The sequence below is a fragment of the Mus pahari genome, chromosome 14, assembly GCF_900095145.1.
Source record: "Mus pahari chromosome 14, PAHARI_EIJ_v1.1, whole genome shotgun sequence".
NCBI lineage: Eukaryota > Metazoa > Chordata > Mammalia > Rodentia > Muridae > Mus > Mus pahari.
This window is the reverse complement of record NC_034603.1, coordinates 27,102,558-27,120,000: the sequence shown is the minus strand read 5'-3', so window position 1 is coordinate 27,120,000 and position 17,443 is coordinate 27,102,558. Positions and strand designations below refer to the sequence as shown.

At 45.4% G+C, this 17,443-nt stretch overlaps 1 protein-coding gene across 1 annotated transcript in view; it reads left to right on the top strand.

Annotated features, from left to right (window-relative positions):
• Positions 1–17,443, top strand: part of Obscn (obscurin, cytoskeletal calmodulin and titin-interacting RhoGEF) — a 139,479-nt gene that overhangs the window by 32,068 nt on the left and 89,968 nt on the right. Inside the window, 5 exon segments of the mRNA XM_029545663.1 lie at positions 3,142–3,417; positions 9,467–9,742; positions 13,576–13,851; positions 17,360–17,441; position 17,443. The exon segment at position 17,443 is cut by the window's right edge and continues 190 nt beyond it. Coding sequence (XP_029401523.1) covers positions 3,142–3,417; positions 9,467–9,742; positions 13,576–13,851; positions 17,360–17,441; position 17,443 — 911 coding nt within the window.

Here is a 17,443-nt window from a genome sequence, read left to right as displayed (position 1 = left end):
GGATGCTGGGGAGTACAGCTGCGAGGCCGGGGGGCAGAAGCTCTCCTTCCGCCTGGACGTGGCAGGTCAGTCCTTTGGGACAATCTACATAATATATTCATAATCATTACATCTTTTTGATGTAATGAATTTCTTCCCTCATTAGTGCATAGTGAACTTTGCATTTTCTGACTAATTTTGCCTTGAACTCTGTTTAATGAGATCTGAGTCTAGCTACCCTGCTTGTTTCTGGCTTCCATGGTTTCGATCCATCCTTTCTCAAGACTGAATTTACCAGTAAAATGTGTTTGTGTGTGTGTGTGTGTGTGTGTTTTAAACTATAAAGAGTATCAGTATTAAAACAATTAGTGACATATTTAAAATTAGTTTTACATTTCTTTATTTTCTTTTACATGTACGAGCATTTTGCCTGAGTGTCTGTCTGGGTACCACGTGCGTGTTTTTGGAGGTAGGAAGGCTTCAGATTCTCATGACTGGAGTTACCGGTGGTTGTGAGCCACCAAGGATGTGCTGGGAGCTGAACCTGGGTCCTCTGTGAGAGCATCAGGTGCTTGTGACCACTGAGCCATCTTTCTAGTCCCTGGATCTTATTTTTTAATCCAATAGTCTACTCTGTCAGGGAGAGTAGCTCATTAACACTTAGGATTATTATAGAGAGGTGCTTTCTGATTCTTTCAATTTTACTGTTTGTTTTCCTGGTTGGCTGTTTTAGTTGGATTATTATTCATTCTTGTCGTTTTAAAAAAAGATTTATTTTGATTGCATGTGTACGAGTGTTTGCATGCATGTATGTACATTGCATGCATGCAGTGGCTCACAGAGGCCAGAAAAGGGCATCAGATCCCCTGGAACTGGAGTGACAGATAATTGTGAGCTGCCACATGGGTGCTGGAAATTGAACCCCCGGTCTTCTGCAACAGCAGCCATTGCTCTGAACCTCAGAGCCACCTCACCAGACTCTTCTTCTCCCCCCTTTCCTGTTTTTGTTAATGAGGTTCACTCATATACAGGATTGGTCACAACCGAATCTTTTCCAGGTCTCCTCTGCTCATACTCTTCTCATGAAATGTCTTAATCCACATGCTACTCTGATTAAGACTTTTTTCCTCCTCAGAGTTTAGGATTCCCATTAGAGTCTTAAGTAAGTGTTGTCTTGGATGTCATGAGTTACTTTAGTTTGTTTCTCTTGAGCTGTCTTTATTTCTGTTGGTTTTAAGAGATAACTTTGTTGCAATAGTCCTTTTAGCTGGGAATTCCATTCCTCCCGGTATGTGGATACAGCATCCCTTGTTTTCCTAGGGCTGGGGGCTTCTACTGAGATGTCTGGGGTTACGCTAGTGGGTTTGCCTTTTCAAACGTTATTACATTTTTAAGTTGTGTGTGCGAGAGCATGGTGCGTACATGTCGAGGTCAGAGTTACCTCGCAGGAGTCAAGTTTCTCCTTTAAGCAGGTTCTGGGGCTTAAACTCAGGCTGCCACGCTTGGCAGCAAATGCTTTATTTGCTGCGCCATCTCACTGCTCCTCTTACAGTCCTTTAACATTGTTTCCTTGTTTTGTTTTAGCATGTTCCTTATCATACATCCTAGGGAAGACTTTCTGGTCACGTTGATTTGGGAACTGTAAATACGCCATGTGTTCTGTTACCCATATCTTTGTAGTTGGAGAATTTCTGTAAACTATAATTTCATTGAATTCATTTTCTACATCTATAGTTTTTATCTCATTTTTTTTCTACCCCATAAGTTCATAGGCTTGATCTCTTGATCATATCCCAGAGTTCCTGAATGTTGTGGGCATGCTCTTTTTAATTTCCTTTACTGCTGTCTGGCTGTAGCCTTTCCTGGTGTCCTGCACCCATGATAGACTTTCATATGATTGATTAACGTGTTGGTGGTGCTTCCCAGGGCATTTGAGATTTTATTATTGAATTTTCATCTCTCTCTCTCTCTCTCTCTCTCTCTCTCTCTCTCTCTCTCTCTACACACACACACACACACACACACACACACACACACACACACACATTTCAAGATCTCCCAGTCCTTGCTCAGTTTCTCAAGTGTGTTTGTTGCTGGCCAGTTCTTCTGCATCCCAGGCTTATTTACATCCTGAGCTGGTTTCCTTGCTTTGTCCGTTTGCTTGTTTGTCTCCTCCTTGAGATCACTGGCCAGCTTTACGTGGAGATTAAATCACTTGTCTAGCATGTCAGCCATTTTGGTGTCTTTGAACTCAGTCATAACTATGACTGGCCTTTTGGAGATGTTGTTTTATGTTGATCTCTTATGCCAAAAATCAACACTTAGTAAGAGACTTGAGAATGATTTCTAGACCTCAGGTGATGCAGAGGAAATGTGCCCATGTCTGCCCAGGAGGTGACAACTTTAGATTTACCCCCATGTCAAAAGCATTACCTTCTCAGTCCTGAGTCCCACAAGGTTTGCTGACAGGCTTTGTGACGCATCCTGAAGGGACAGTGAAGAAGATAAACTAAGTGCCACACAGTCAGGAAGACCTCAGGTGATCACTCTTGGTTCAAATGTAGCAAGGGATGCTGCTGTCCAAGTGGGAAAATATTGAGTCAAGTCACGGTCAAAGATCCCTGTGGGGGCACTTGCTATACCAGATGCCAAGACGCTTTGACATCTAAAGTGAGACCAAACACAAAAATAAGATTTAAATAATTAGTGGGTGAGCTTAGAACCGAGAGTGTATACCTCTCCTCCAACCCCAGTGTCTTGTAAGGTGCACCGAACACAGGGCAATAAAATCAGGTTGGATGTCCTCTTTGCTACTGAAGAGCCAAGTGCAGGTGATTACAGGTGTCAAAGTGAGAGTAAAAGAGGACTGTCGCATGTGTTACAGATTTCCTCATGATTTCAGGGTCAGGCAGATTCCCAAACAGATCCTAAGTACATTAACTGTAATGGGCATCATTGCGTGCAGTGCAACTAACATGCTGGAGCTGCCCCTGAATTTGTGGCAGGATATGTGGATGAACTGGTTTTTGTCCCAAAAGATGCTGAGGCTTCTCGTGGGCACAGCCAGTGCAGAGCATGGGAGATAACTTCTGATCCAGCCACCCATCCAGACCCTTTCTCTGTGTGGCCTTCCTGACCCCGTGTGTCCTTGTCTGTCCCCAGAGCCCAAGCTGGTGTTTGCCAAGGAGCAGCAGGCACGCAGCGAGGTGAAGGCAGAGGCAGGGGCCAGCGCCACACTGAGCTGCGAGGTGGCCCAGGCCCAGACTGAGGTGACCTGGTTCAAGGACGGGAAGAAGCTGAGCTCCAGCTCGAAGGTGCGCGTGGAGGCCTCGGGCTGCTCCAGGAGGCTGGTGGTGCAGCAGGCGGGCAAGGCGGATGCTGGGGAGTACAGCTGTGAGGCCGGGGGCCAGAAGCTCTCCTTCCACCTGGACGTCACAGGTCAGTTGTTTGAGGGCACTAATGTTGCTCATTTGGATGAGATGCTAAGACTGACTAGTAATCTGAAGGACCCTGGCACTGCTGCAGGAGACTTACCTCTGAGAACCTTAAATCTTTCACATTCTGTTTTCAAATCCATGGCTTGGCTGTGTGAGCAGAAGCTGATGTATATCTAAGTCAGGAGAGCTGAGTCCTTGTTGTTACGGGGTAGCATTTATCATCCCAAAACATCCCAGGCATTCTCTGCACAGGTGTCTGGTGCCCAGGGACATCCCTGGCTCCTCTTGGTGTTTAGGACTGCGGTAAGTGAGATCTGTCTCTCTGGACTCTGTGGATGTCCAAGTGTCTGCAGATCCTGCATGCCCTAATCCAGCAAGAACATTTTTGTTCACAAGAAGCATTTCCATTCAATTCAAATACAACTAGGGACATTTTGATCCCCTAATCATAATTGGATTTTCTTGCAACAAAAGTTGACTTATGTAGTTTCAGGTACTGGTACCTGACTACTCCTTCCTGACCTCTGAGGTGTAAAGGCATCTGTGTGTACGGAAGTGTACGCACATCTTATCGCAGTGTCTGTGTGCGGCAAGGGAAGGGCAGAGGGCTCGTGGGTGTGCTGCCATGACAGTAGAGAGCTTTCCGTGGGCAGAGTCTTATTTTCTCAAGGCCGGTTAGCAAACAGGTCAGTCATAGTGTGGAGCATCATTTGGAAAGAGGAAGATGGAGCTTATGGTTTTTTTCCACCCTTGAGAAACAAGGTGTTCCAGTTGTGGGGTTCTCTGTCCAGTGTCCTTAGAAGGCCATCTGTCTGCACCTCCCCCACTCACTAGAAATCTTAGATGTGTATTTGTCTTCCCTCACTAAGGAGTTTTCTCTTACCGTGAGCACTGGGTGTTACTAGATGACATCTCAAGTATTCCATGAATAGGGAATGGTTTCTGAATAAACATACAGACAAAACAAAATAAAAAAAGACAAAAAAAAAAAAAAGAAAAAAACCACTTTGTATCTTTACTAAGTTTTTTTCAAAGAATATGAAAAATTAAAAAAATAAAACTATTCAGCTATTTTCTAGAAGTTGTATAAAAGTGACATAAAAAGAAGTAGAAAATTTGAAAGGTCATAGTGTCTTTTTGAAACATAATTATAAAAATGAGTTTATCAGGGCTGGAGAGCCGTCCCAGAGCACTGGCTGCTCATCCAGAGGTTCTGAGTTCAATTCCCAGCAACCACACAGTGGTTCACAATCATCTGTACGGGATCTGGCACTCTCTTCTGGCATGCAGGCACGCTTGCACATAATAGATAAATCTAAAGACAAAACAAACAAACAAACAAACAAACACCCAAAGGTAATTTACCATAGGAAAGGGCCTTAGTACAAGTGCTACGGATAAATCTTGTCAAACATTCTAGAAGGTAATTATTAGTTCTGGTGCTTTCTTGCACATAAAATGATTCTACTTGACAATAGTGTGCAATGCATTTTCAAACAGCTAAGAGGATTTAAAATGTTCTCGCCACCAGACATAATAAATAGTTGGTGTAGTAAATATACTAATTACCATGTTTTGATTACAATGTAGACAGGTTATTGAAACATTACATTGTGCCCTATAATTTATCATTTGTTGATTAAAAAATGAAAAAAAAAAAAAAAAGGAACAGTGAGATGAACTAGAGGGCAAAGGTTCTCACCACCAAGTCTGATGGCGTGAATCTGATCCCCAGGACCCAGTGAGCCAGTCTTACCTTTTTGAGGTCCTTGGACCTCAGTATCTGCACACCAAGGATCAGACTTCTATCGCATGAGCCTTGGGAAACACACAGCACAGGGGAAATGAGTCATATACTGTAGTAGTAATAATGTGCCATGTGCTTGAAAATAGCTGAAAGAGTACACTTCAAATGTTTGTACAAAAATGTGCATGTGGAAAGAGATGTTGGTTACTTTTTATTATCAATTTGATATAACCAAGAGTCTCTTGGGAAGAGGGATGACCCAGACTGGCCCATGGCCATGTCTGAGGACTTTTCTGGTTGGTGATTTAAGGTGGGAGGACCCAGCCCACTGTGGGTAGCTAACCTAGGCAAGTGGCCTGGGCTATGTAAAAAAGGGAGAGAATGAACCAGTACGCAGAATCCTTCCATGGTTTCTGCTCTACTTCCTGTTTGAGCTCCTGTCCTGACTCTCCCCAGTGGTAAATCGTGACTATCAGTATGAGCTGAATAACCCCTTTTCTCCCCAAGTTGCTTTTGGTCATGGTGTTTATCACAGCAATAGAAAGCAAACTGGAACGTGATGGACATTTTATCCAGCTTGACTTAATTGTTCCCTGCTGTAACATATATCAAGATGTCACATTGTGCTCCGTAAATGTGTATGGAAGGTGACAGACTCAATAGAGGACACCAAGACAGAAGTGGTTCTTTGATGCATCAGGATTTATTTAACACTATGGACAGACAAGCAGAAAACAGCGTGGTGGGTGCGCTGAAGAGAGTTCAGGCTGTACCACCAGAGATAGAATGGTGGATGCTTGGAGGAGGAATCAGGGTCCACATGGCAGATGGGGAGCCTCTACTGCCAGCTCTTTGAGGATGAGAGGTTTTAGAGCAACAGTCTGCAGTCAGAGTCAGGAAAGGGCCTGGGGGCGGGGGCATGGCCACAAACAGCCTCTGATGTAAACTCATTTCCCCAGGCAGGAAAAGTCTGTGCGTGGAGTCTCTTAGCTGGAGGCTACGCACAGTGTCTCATCAGGAGCCCACCAGTGTCTCTGAGAGGGGAAGGGCTGTTGTGGGTACGATGGCCAGAGCAGCATCTGAATTCTAGCAATGCATTAGTGTAATACACAGCTCTCATTCTCAGATAATGGTTTAATAAAAACTCAAAATCAACATGTAGAAAACATTTTTAACTGTCTAGTATACTGACAACACTAGTGGAAAGTGAAATTCTAAAAGACTTATAACAACACAAAGAGTTTATTTCCAATTCCAAATCTAAAAAGCATGTTGAAGGCTCCCACAAGTAACAATTGTCACATATTTTCAGAAGGTAGTAATAGGATCAAAGTGCATAGAAATCCACGGAAGACCCAAACTATATTCATATCTGATAAAAATTCAAGGGGATGTCTTACTTTGGGGAGTTGAAAGTTAAGATTTGAAAGGCCACTGACAGCCACTGGGGAGGAGCCAAGAGTGAACCCACAAAGTGGGTGGCCACAGAGGTAGCCACCACAATTTGAGGACAACTGTCCCACCCAAGGGATAGAGCAGGAACTGTGGCCAGTCTTGTGAACAAAATAATTGCCTTTTCTCTTATGGGCAGGGGAGATGGCTCACTAGGTAAAGCCACTTGCTGCCAAGCCTGACGCACTAAGTTCCACTTATAGAAGCCATGTCACACACACACGCACACACACACACACACACACACACACACACACACACGCACACACACACACACACATGTACAATAAGGAAATGTTAAAAATTATGTTTGGCTTGGAGAGATGGCTCAGAGGTTAAGAGTGCTGACTGCTCTTCCAGAGGTCCTGAATTCATTTCCCAGCATCCACATGGTGGCTCACAGCCTTCTGTAATGGGAACTGATGCCCTCTTCTGGTGTGTCTGAAGACAGCTACAGTGAACTCATATACATAAAATAAATAAATTTGTTAAAAAAGACCTATAAAAATGATCACTTAAGAATTTAAGCAAGGGATGGTATAGACATAAATGATAGTATAATCACTTCTGTATTTAAAAATGGGGCCAGGCACTCACAAATCACTCACAGTGTCAGGTGGGTAAGTAAGTCACAGCCTAGGAGCCCAGGTCACAGGGCCCGTAGGTGATGGCTGCAGTGGCCTTCAGGCCTTCTGAGGGCTACTTATTCTGTGTTTACAGCTATCCCCTAGAGACAGAAAAGGAGGCAAAACTCCAGGCTGTGGATGTGGTAGCATAGCACACTAAAATCTGGCTAGCATGTAAGAACTCATATTTTAGGTCAACCTATTATGGGTATCAAGGACAGTTTGTGGAACACAATACTGACAAGCTGACCTGGGGGGTGTCACACCCACAAGACCATCCCCTGTGAGGGAACTCCCAGCCCAGGACCAGCAGCCCTGGATACTAGGAAGTGAGAGTTCAGTCTGACCTCATCCAACCGACTGAAAACAGAAATTATCTCCAAAAAGGGATAAAACTTAGTATCGTGGATTAAAAAAGAAGTATTTGACAAAACTTATCACCAGTCATGTCATAAAATTTGTAACAAATGTCATTAAATAAGATCTTTCTTGGCTTGGCAAGCAGCCTTGTATGCAAATTGAGGACAGGATTACTTCCCTCCAAGATCAGGAACAGCATAAAGAGGCCAGCTGTCACCGCACCCTGTAGCATAACTAGGAAGGACACCCAACAAAAGGCACGAAGGTTAGGGAAAAACACCCAACAGATTCATGAATGATAAGATTGCTTCAGAAGATACACGAGTGGAGAAAGAAGCCTGTGTACAAAGGCCAAGGTAGAGGCCATTCTTCACTATATACTAGCAGTGAGCATCTTGAAAAGTGAGTTTAAAAGCTTTAAAGTGCTGGGCAGTGGTGGCACATGCTTTTAATCCCAGCACTTGGGAGGCAGAGGCAGGTGGATTTCTGAGATCCAGGTTAGCCTGATCTACAGAGTGAGTTCCAGGACAGCCAGAGAAACCCTGTCTCGAAAAAAAAAAAAAAAAAAAAAAAAAAGGTACCAGACGTGGAGAGACTCGGTGTGGTAAGTCACTAAACACTCTTGAAAGATGTCAAACTCTACACGGACAGATAGATATGAAATGGGTTTTGCAGGTGTCCAGTTTCCATCACCATGGGACCATTGCCGTGGGGTGGGTTGAAAATGACATTTCTCAGGCCAGCTGCAGCCAGCACGGCTGGGAGGAAAGCTGGTGGTAAACACTTGTTGTTAGGTCCAAGACCGCCACGGAGGTATTGTGTGTCTTTAGTAAGACAGAATAGCAAGGCTGGAGAGATGGCTGGGAGACTGGCTGCTCTTCCAAGGATCCACATTCAGTTCCTGGCACACCATATGACAACTCGCAATTAGCTGGAACTCCAGTCTGGGAGTGGCATATGGTGCCCTCTTCTGGCCTCTGTGTGTACTGCATGCATGTGGTGCTCAGACATTCATGCAGGAAAAACATTAATAAAATAAAATTAAAAAAAAAAAGGGATAGGATCACAGCCAATCTGCCAATCTAGTTATGCAATTTCTTTGTGAGACTAGACTTTAGTCCAGGGATGTCTCTGCCCCAGAACATGGGCAGTTATGTTTACAGCCAGAGAAGAGGCAGTGGTCTATAGAAAAAGGAAACAAGCAAGGTAGAGACAGCTTGTTTGTTTTCAGCTGGCGTCTCTTTTATCTGAGCATATTTGGGGACTTGGGGACTTGTCACGAGAGTAATTTATAGTCTGACAATTCAAGATAAATTAGATTTGGAAAAAAACCCCAAAACCCCAAAAACAAAAACCAAAACTATTCTAGACCAAATTTAATCCAGTTTAATACAATGGGACAACAGATTCTCAGTGCAGGGATGGTTAACAGGCAATACGCAAACATAGGCATTCAGGAAGAGTGTGTCTTAGTTACTGTTCTATTGCCGTAAAGAACATCATGACCAAGGCCACTGGTAAAAGAAAACATTTAATTTGGGGGCTCACAGTCCCAGAGGATTGGTCTGTGGTCACCATGGAGGGAGCACAGCGGCAGACAGACAGGCATGTGGCTGGAGCAGTAGCTGGGAGCTTACATCTGATCCATCACCACAGGGTGGAGGGATGTATGGAAATGGTGGGGTTCTTGAAACCTCACAGATCCATTGTGGTTTTGTGCTGAGAGAGACGGCGGCTTCTCCTGGGATCATCCAGTGAAATACCTAGACATTGCCCCACCCTGCCACTGCACCGTCCAGTACTCTCACTGGTGTGGACTTCCTGATCAGTGATATGTCTGACTCTGTGCATCTGTCTGTCCCCAGAGCCCAAGCTGGTGTTTGCCAAGGAGCAGCAGGCACACAGCGAGGTGAAGGCAGAGGCAGGGAACAGCGCCACACTGAGCTGCGAGGTGGCCCAGGCCCAGACTGAGGTGACCTGGTTCAAGGATGGAAAGAAGCTGAGCTCCAGCTCGAAGGTGCGCGTGGAGGCCTCGGGCTGCTCCAGGAGGCTGGTGGTGCAGCAGGCGGGCAAGGCGGATGCTGGGGAGTACAGCTGCGAGGCCGGGGGACAGAAGCTCTCCTTCCGCCTGGACGTGGCAGGTGGGTGTTGAGGCTCTAGGTTGGCCTTGTGAGGGTTCAGTGACTGGCTCGTGGCCAGGGCCGACTCTGCATGTCTCTGTTGCACATTATCTCTTCAGGTCTCTCCTCTTTCTCTCTCCATGTTTAGTCCAGCATCGAGCAGGGCAGGGTCTGGCAAGGTGTCCGGGGAAGGTCCTTTCCTTCCTGGGCGTCTGGAGAGTTGCTCCCAGTTTGGGGAGTCTCATCTTTGTCATGTTTTGTATCCGGGCTTCTCTGGACTGTGCTGGGCTCCCACGTGCACCTGAGAGCGTGCTCTCTCTTCAGAGCGACTTCAGTGTCTCTGAATGTGCTGAGGGGAAGTTTTACCTCCTAATCGTACTCTGTCATCTCCAGCTTGGCCTTTGGTCACCCCGGGTCGGTGTCTGGGCGTCCCTTTCCCTTTCTCATGGAGTCCTCTGAGCATTCCAGCGTGGCAGGGCCAGCATCCGTGTTCAAGGCAGTACCGTGCAGAGGACCAACAGCAAGGCCCTGTGATACATACCTCTGAGCTCCCGCAATCTCTGCACAGATAACTCGGTTTTCTTTCTTTCTTTTTTTTTTTTATTATTATTATTTTCTTTATTTACATTTCAAATGCTATCCCGAAAGATTCCCATACCCCTCCCCCCATAACTCGGTTTTCTTTTGCCTCAGCCAGAACCTTATGCCCTGATTATACGTCTCAGGAATCTGTCCTATACATTTAGAAAATTTAAAGGTTATGTAGCTCATTCTACAAATCACAGCTCCTGTCAGGAAACTAACCTTGTTCCATAATATTCTATAATATCCCCCAAATTGTCTAGAAATTCAGGCACCTGCCTTTCCATGCTGGGGCCACAGAGAGATCTATGAGCTCACATTACTTTTCTTTGTGAGAAGCATTTAGCCCTGAGAGCTAGTGAGGGCTCAGCAGGTTAAGGGCCTTGCCACCAAGTTCTCTGAGTTCAATTCCCCCCAGTCCACCTAGGGGAAGGCAAGAGGGGGTTGCCACAGTCAGTCCTTGGACCTACACACACACACACAACACACACCCCGTAGCATGTCCCATATTAAAAAATGTTATGAAAGAGGTTTAGCCTGAAGAGGATGGCTTGAAGTCCCTCTGAGGCACAAGCACATGGCAGTTTGGGATGGCTTCCCATGACACCCCTTGTTGGTGGGAGGACAAAATGGAGGGTCCCGGTTGACAAGTGGTATGAAGGAATATGGCACGGTTTATGCAGGCAAATTTTGAAGAGTTTCTTTAAATCAGTCAATTCCTTAGAAATGTTATCAGAATGGATACAAGAAAAGACTGGGAATCAGAATAGCCAAATAGCCCTTTATATTGATAAACAGAAGTTTAAAACATGTTATAGGAGAGGGACTGGGGAGATCGCTCAGCTGTTAGGAGCACACACTACTCTTGTGGTGGACCTGAGTTCAAATCCTACCACCCACATCAGGTCACACTGCCTGGAACTCTAGCTCTAGAGGGTCTAACTTCTCTGACTCTGAGCACCTGCACACACACACACACAAACACACACACCCCTGTGCACACTCCCCTCATACACATACACACATATGCATATATACTCACACATGCACATATACTCATACATATGCACATTTACACATACCACATACACACATACATACATACACCCACTTAACACATATATACACACCCACCCACACACATGCACACACAAATACACCCAGACACACATTTACATATGTACACACATAAATACATTTACACACAAGTATACACACACACACATACACACATACATGTGCACACATACTCAAGTTTAAAAAAATATTGTAGGAGAAGAGTTAAGTTCAGTAGCCTGTAGATAAATTGTTAAAACTATACTGGAAACAAATAATTTTGTGTAATGGTCATTCCTCTACAGTTCAAAGGGACATATATACTTTCTAACTTACTTTATATAGATAGTATTGATACCAAAATGATGTGCATTATTAAAGACTGAAAGCACAAGCCAATCTCTCATGGATGCTGAAATAATCTACACAAAACTTTGACAAACTGGGGCAGTGTGCTAAGAGCTGAGTACATTGGGGTAATGCTAATCCAAGAATGCAAGGTTGGTTTAATATTAGAATGTGAAAGCCAATGAAGTCTATGATGTTAGGAGAATTAGGGCTGGAGGGATGGCTCTGTGGCTAAGAGTGCTACCTGCTCTTGTAGAGGACCTGAGTTCAGTTCCCAGCACCCACATCCTTCTGCAACTCCATCTCTAAGTGGGCTCCAAAGCACTGGCACTCACATGCACAGACACACAGGCACAGACAGACAGACAGACACACACAGACATACACATACACAGAGGCGCAGACACACACACACTCAAAAATAAATATAGTTTAAAAAACGTTTAAAAAGCAGTTATGTGTGGGGACGCACATTTAATCCTAGCACTTGGGGGACAGGGAGCACAGTTGGAGGGATCGCTGTGAGTCTGAAACCAACTTGATCTAAAAATCAGGTTCTAGGTCAGGCAGCGCTACAGAGTGAAACCTGGTCTCAAAAAACTTTTTTTTTTTTTTTTTTTTTTTTACATTATATCTAGAAGATGTAAAATCTAACATCTACGTACACTAAAAACAAATGCTTCTGTTAGGGATGTGGTTCTATGATGCAGCCCTTTACACAGCATCCCTAAAACCCTGGCAGTAGGAAAAAAAAAAAACAAAAAACAACCTCTCGAGCTAGCCCTAAAAAGACTTCCTAAATCTCACATGGAGTGCAGTTGAGGGCAGCGGGTGTCATGCCAAACACAAAGCCATGGTCTCTTTCTCTTTCAGTGAAGAGTGCAGAGCAGCTTACTGTACACAAGGGTAGATGTCACAGATTGTATGACTACCACTTCTGCACTGATAAACTAGGGGGAAAAGGTTGAAAAGATATCATAAAAGAATTATGATAGCCGAACTGTATATGGTAGCATACGCCATTAATCCCAGCACTTGGAAGGCAGAGGCAAGCAAATCTCTGTGAGTTCAAGGTCAGCTTGGTCTACAGAGGGAGTTCCAGGAGAGCCATCTGTCTCAAAATACAAAAAAAAAAAAAAAAAAACCAAAACAAAACAAAGCACTCCCAAATCCAACCCCACAAACAAACAAACAACCAACCAACCAAATCAAACCAAACCAAACCAAGGAACAAAAGAAGAATTGCCATACAATCCCGAGTGTGAAGCTTTTAATTCAATGCCTAATGAAACACATTTAGGCTTCTGAAGGGGAACCTTCTTCAGGGAGGAGACAAGGAGAGCAATGCCAAGGGTGTAGGTTGGTGGTGAAGCCAGGCACGGAAACTCCAGTGGTGAGCCAGGCATGGAAACTCCAGTGGTCCATTGCTGGTAACTGTCTAAGAGATGATCCTTTGAAGGTGTGAGCCTAAACCTAAAGAAAGAATGTAAGGACATTTCATCTACTAGACGCTAAGATTTATTTGTATCATTATTGATGGCCCAGGCCACCTCTTCACCTTAGCAGCAGATGATACTCAAAGGAAGCTCAGTTCAGCCTTGGAGGGGATCCTCCACTGTCACGAGTATCCTGACCTACAGGCCCCTTTAGCAGGAGCCTTGTACAGACTCTTGTCATGGGATCCCTCTGCCACAGTAATGGGTGTGAGCTGAGCTTTTGTCCCGAGAGGCGCTCAGGCTTTGGGCACAGTAAGGGCAGCGTCTGGAGGGTGGTTTGCTCTCCAGCTGCCCCATTCGGAGCTTCTCTCCCCATGTTACCCTCCTGAGCTACAGAGCGTCTCTAACCCTGGAATCCTCATCTGTCCCCAGAGCCCAAGCTGGTGTTTGCCAAGGAGCAGCAGGCACGCAGCGAGGTGAAGGCAGAGGCGGGGAACAGCGCCACACTGAGCTGCGAGGTGGCCCAGGCTCAGACTGAGGTGACCTGGTTCAAGGACGGGAAGAAGCTGAGCTCCAGCTCGAAGGTGCGCGTGGAGGCCTCGGGCTGCTCCAGGAGGCTGGTGGTGCAGCAGGCGGGCAAGGCGGATGCTGGGGAGTACAGCTGCGAGGCCGGGGGACAGAAGCTCTCCTTCCACCTGGACGTGGCAGGTTGGTATCAAGGCACTATGTTGGCCTTGTTGGGGGTTCAGGGGGTTCAGTGACTGGCTCATACCTGTGACTGACCTTGGGCTCCTCTTTGGCTTTGTCTGTTATACATTGTCTCTTCATGTTTCCCCTCTCATCCCCTGTGGTGAGCCTGTGGTCAGTGACAGGGAGGTGCTGTACTGCGTGGAACTGTCTGCATGTGTATTTTGTGGCAGTGTCTGTGTAGAGGAACCAAGAACATGAGGCTAATGAGCACGGTTCAGCGACACGTCTGAGCTGTGGAGGTCTCTTTTTGAAGCAAATCTTTCTTATGTTCCTCGCCCAGAGCATTCTTTTTGATACCTCTTAAGGTTTTAATGAGTGCATCTAGGTTTGAGAATAACTGTGAGGGTCATGCCACATCTGGAGTATGGGGATGACATATTCCAGAACAGCACCGTTGGGAAAGCAAGCTACATCCACAGCGTCTTTGTGACAGTTCAGTAGCGTGTCCTTCCCTGCCCTGGCTGCTGCATGGTCTGTGAGCTGACACTGGTCTTCCATTCAGAGTTCAGAGACTTTTAAAATATTGCAGAGGGAGGGGGTGTGGTTCCCCATCCTCTGAGGTGAGCTTGCAACATTATTGTATATAAGGGCCAAATGAAAGACCCACAGAGAATCTTTTTGACAAATGATCTGAAAGGACTATGACATCAACGTATGTGTAGGTAGGTGAGTTCCAAGAGTTCCACTAAATTGGCCAATTCCTGAAAAATGACTATAAATCTTATAGAAAAAGTCCTAGGAATTTAACCAGTCCTGTAACCTTTTATTTTATATTCATTGTGATTTTAGTATATGTTGTGTTGTGTGTATATATGGCATATGTGTGTGTGCATGTTCATGTGTGAGTGCATGCATGTGTGGAGGTCAGAGGGCAACCTCAGGCTTAGATCTTCTTTGAGGCAGATTCTTTTGTAGTTCATTACTGTGAAGGTGAGGCTAGCTGACCCAAAACTTCCCGGGATTCTCTTGTCTTTCTCCCATCTTAAGGTAGGAACACTGAGGTTATAACCATGGAGTCCTCTCACCCAGTGTACTCTTATAACTTTTAAAAAATTTATTATCTAACTTCTAAAAATTATTATTATTCATTTTATGTATATGAGTACACTGTGGCTGTCTTCAGACACACCAGAAGTGGGCATCAGATCCCATTACAGATGGTTGTGAGCCACCATGTGTTTGCTGGGACTTGAACTCAGGACCTCTGGAAGAGCAGTCAGTGCTCTTAACCACTGAGTCATCTCTCCAGCCCACTTCTACAACTTTTTAAAGAAATGAAACCTTTAAAAAAGGGGGGAGGGGCATAGGAAATAGTCAAGTTCAGTGAACTATGAGTAAATTGTACAAAATATTCTAGAAAGAAGTTATTGTGGGGTCACAGTGATTCTTTCAGAGAACAAAAAGGCAGCGGATACAGCCAACTTGCTTTCTGTTGATAATACAGTATTGATACTAAAACAACATTGTTAAAAATTGAGACCAGGGGCTGCAGAACAAAACGCTTGACAATATTTTACATCATATATCAAAGACAAAGTTTAGTGTGTACTCACATAGAACATTCTTTTGGTGGAGGCGTGGCTCTGTCACAGAGCCTGAACTCGCAGTCCTCATACCTTTACTCCTCAAAAACAAAACAAGAAAACAAAACAAAACAAAAACCAAACACTGTTAAAGTAGGAATAAAAGAGACTCCCAAATCCCCTGAAGGGCGCTACTCAAGAGTAGCAGACACCATGAGAGCCGCAGCCCTGTAAGATTTCTCTACAGCAAAGATTTCTAAGGGCCTTATTGTAACAACGCCTATCCAGCATGAAGCACCACAGAAGAGCACAAATTAAGAAATGCATTTATCTTAAAGGAAGATGCCACAGGCAATAAGGTGACACGGTGGCACAGGACAACTCAGAACTGCAGGAAGACCTTGTGTCGTGGTTTTGGTTCCGTGTCTCCTGAGGCATGTTTAGCCCTTCGAGGAGAACTTCGTTTAGGAAGAAATAGGAGCAGAGCAGGGGTGTGATAGCTAGTTATGTTTATTCTTTTCCTTTTTAAAAGATTTATTTTTATTTTATGTACATGGGTGTTTTGCCTGAATGAATGAATGTTTCATGCACTACGTGTGTTCAATGCCCGATGAAGCCAGAAGAGGGCGCTGTATTCTCTGGAACTGGAGTTACAGGTAGTTATTAGCTGCCATGTGGGTGCTGGGAATTGAACCTGGATCCTCTGGAAGAGCAGCCAGTGCTCCTAACGCCCGGGCCAGCTCTTCAGACCAAGAGAGGTGTTTGTTCTTGATGACTGTCAAAGTGGAGATCTTTGGGTGGTGTGAGACCTGATAAGTTGATTTCAAGGCCCAAGTGGAGTCACAGGAGTCTTGAGGAAAGACTATTTCATCTACGAGGCGTCCAGGGTTGTTCTGATGCTGCCATCCTGGAGACAGCCGATCGTCAATACAGGTGTGGGTGGCTGCTCCAGAAATGGGACAGGGAGCCTGACAACAGACACAAGGGTAGCCAGGCCACCACCCTTCCTCTTTGTGTGTTTTGACCGTGGCCCTGACCAGGCAGGCTGTTAGGCAATAGCGATGAGATCTCACCACCATACACGTAAGTGCAGAGAGTACACTTATAATGGGTGTGTTCCTCCCTCACAAGGACACCAGTAAAGCCGGCCGCACAGACTCAGTATGAAGGGTGACAGGCTCTGAGTAGAACTGTGGGGTCTACAAGACTCCAGGATAGAATTACAGGATAGAAATGCGCCAGGCATAAAGGACAAGGACACTTTCACGTCTGCTGAAGCATTGTGTCTGTGTAGCCTATGAGATAGATGCCTTTATGTCATCAAAAGACACAACTGGAAGGGAAAAATGAAGGCTCATGGCTGACCGGAAGACACTCGTTCTGGTAATCAGATCCTTAATGTGAAAGGCCATGGTAAGCACGAAAGGACAGACGGTGAAAATGGCCGACAATGGTATCGATCACTACATAATTGCTACACCAAGAGGACCAAGCACTAAAGGCCAAAAACCACCCCTTTCCGGTGAGGTATCAGGACAAGGTCTAACTATAGACAGCCCAGCCCCTACCTGATACAGCAGCTTACAGTGCTCAGAGCAAAGGCATGGAGTGTCAGGGACCCTCAGCCCCGGTGATGATGTTCCTTGATTGGCAGTGTTCCTTTGTCACGGGGGTAGGGGACAGAGGCACATATGCTATGACCCTGTGGTTTTTCCCTCAAGGAGCGTAGCAACAGACACTCTTGTCACATGCCCTTCTGCACTGTAAGGGTCCTATGTGGGTGATCTGATTTTGTACTGAGAGGCCTTGGGGCTTCTCCTGGGCATAGCCAGAGCAGAGCCTATAGGAAGTTCTGTCCTCCAGCCAACCATTCAAATTGTTTCCCCATGTGGCCTTCTTGACCTAGACAGTGTCTCTGACTCTGTGCATCTGTCTGTCCCCAGAGCCCAAGCTGGTGTTTGCCAAGGAGCAGCAGGCACGCAGCGAGGTGAAGGCAGAGGCGGGGAACAGCGCCACACTGAGCTGCG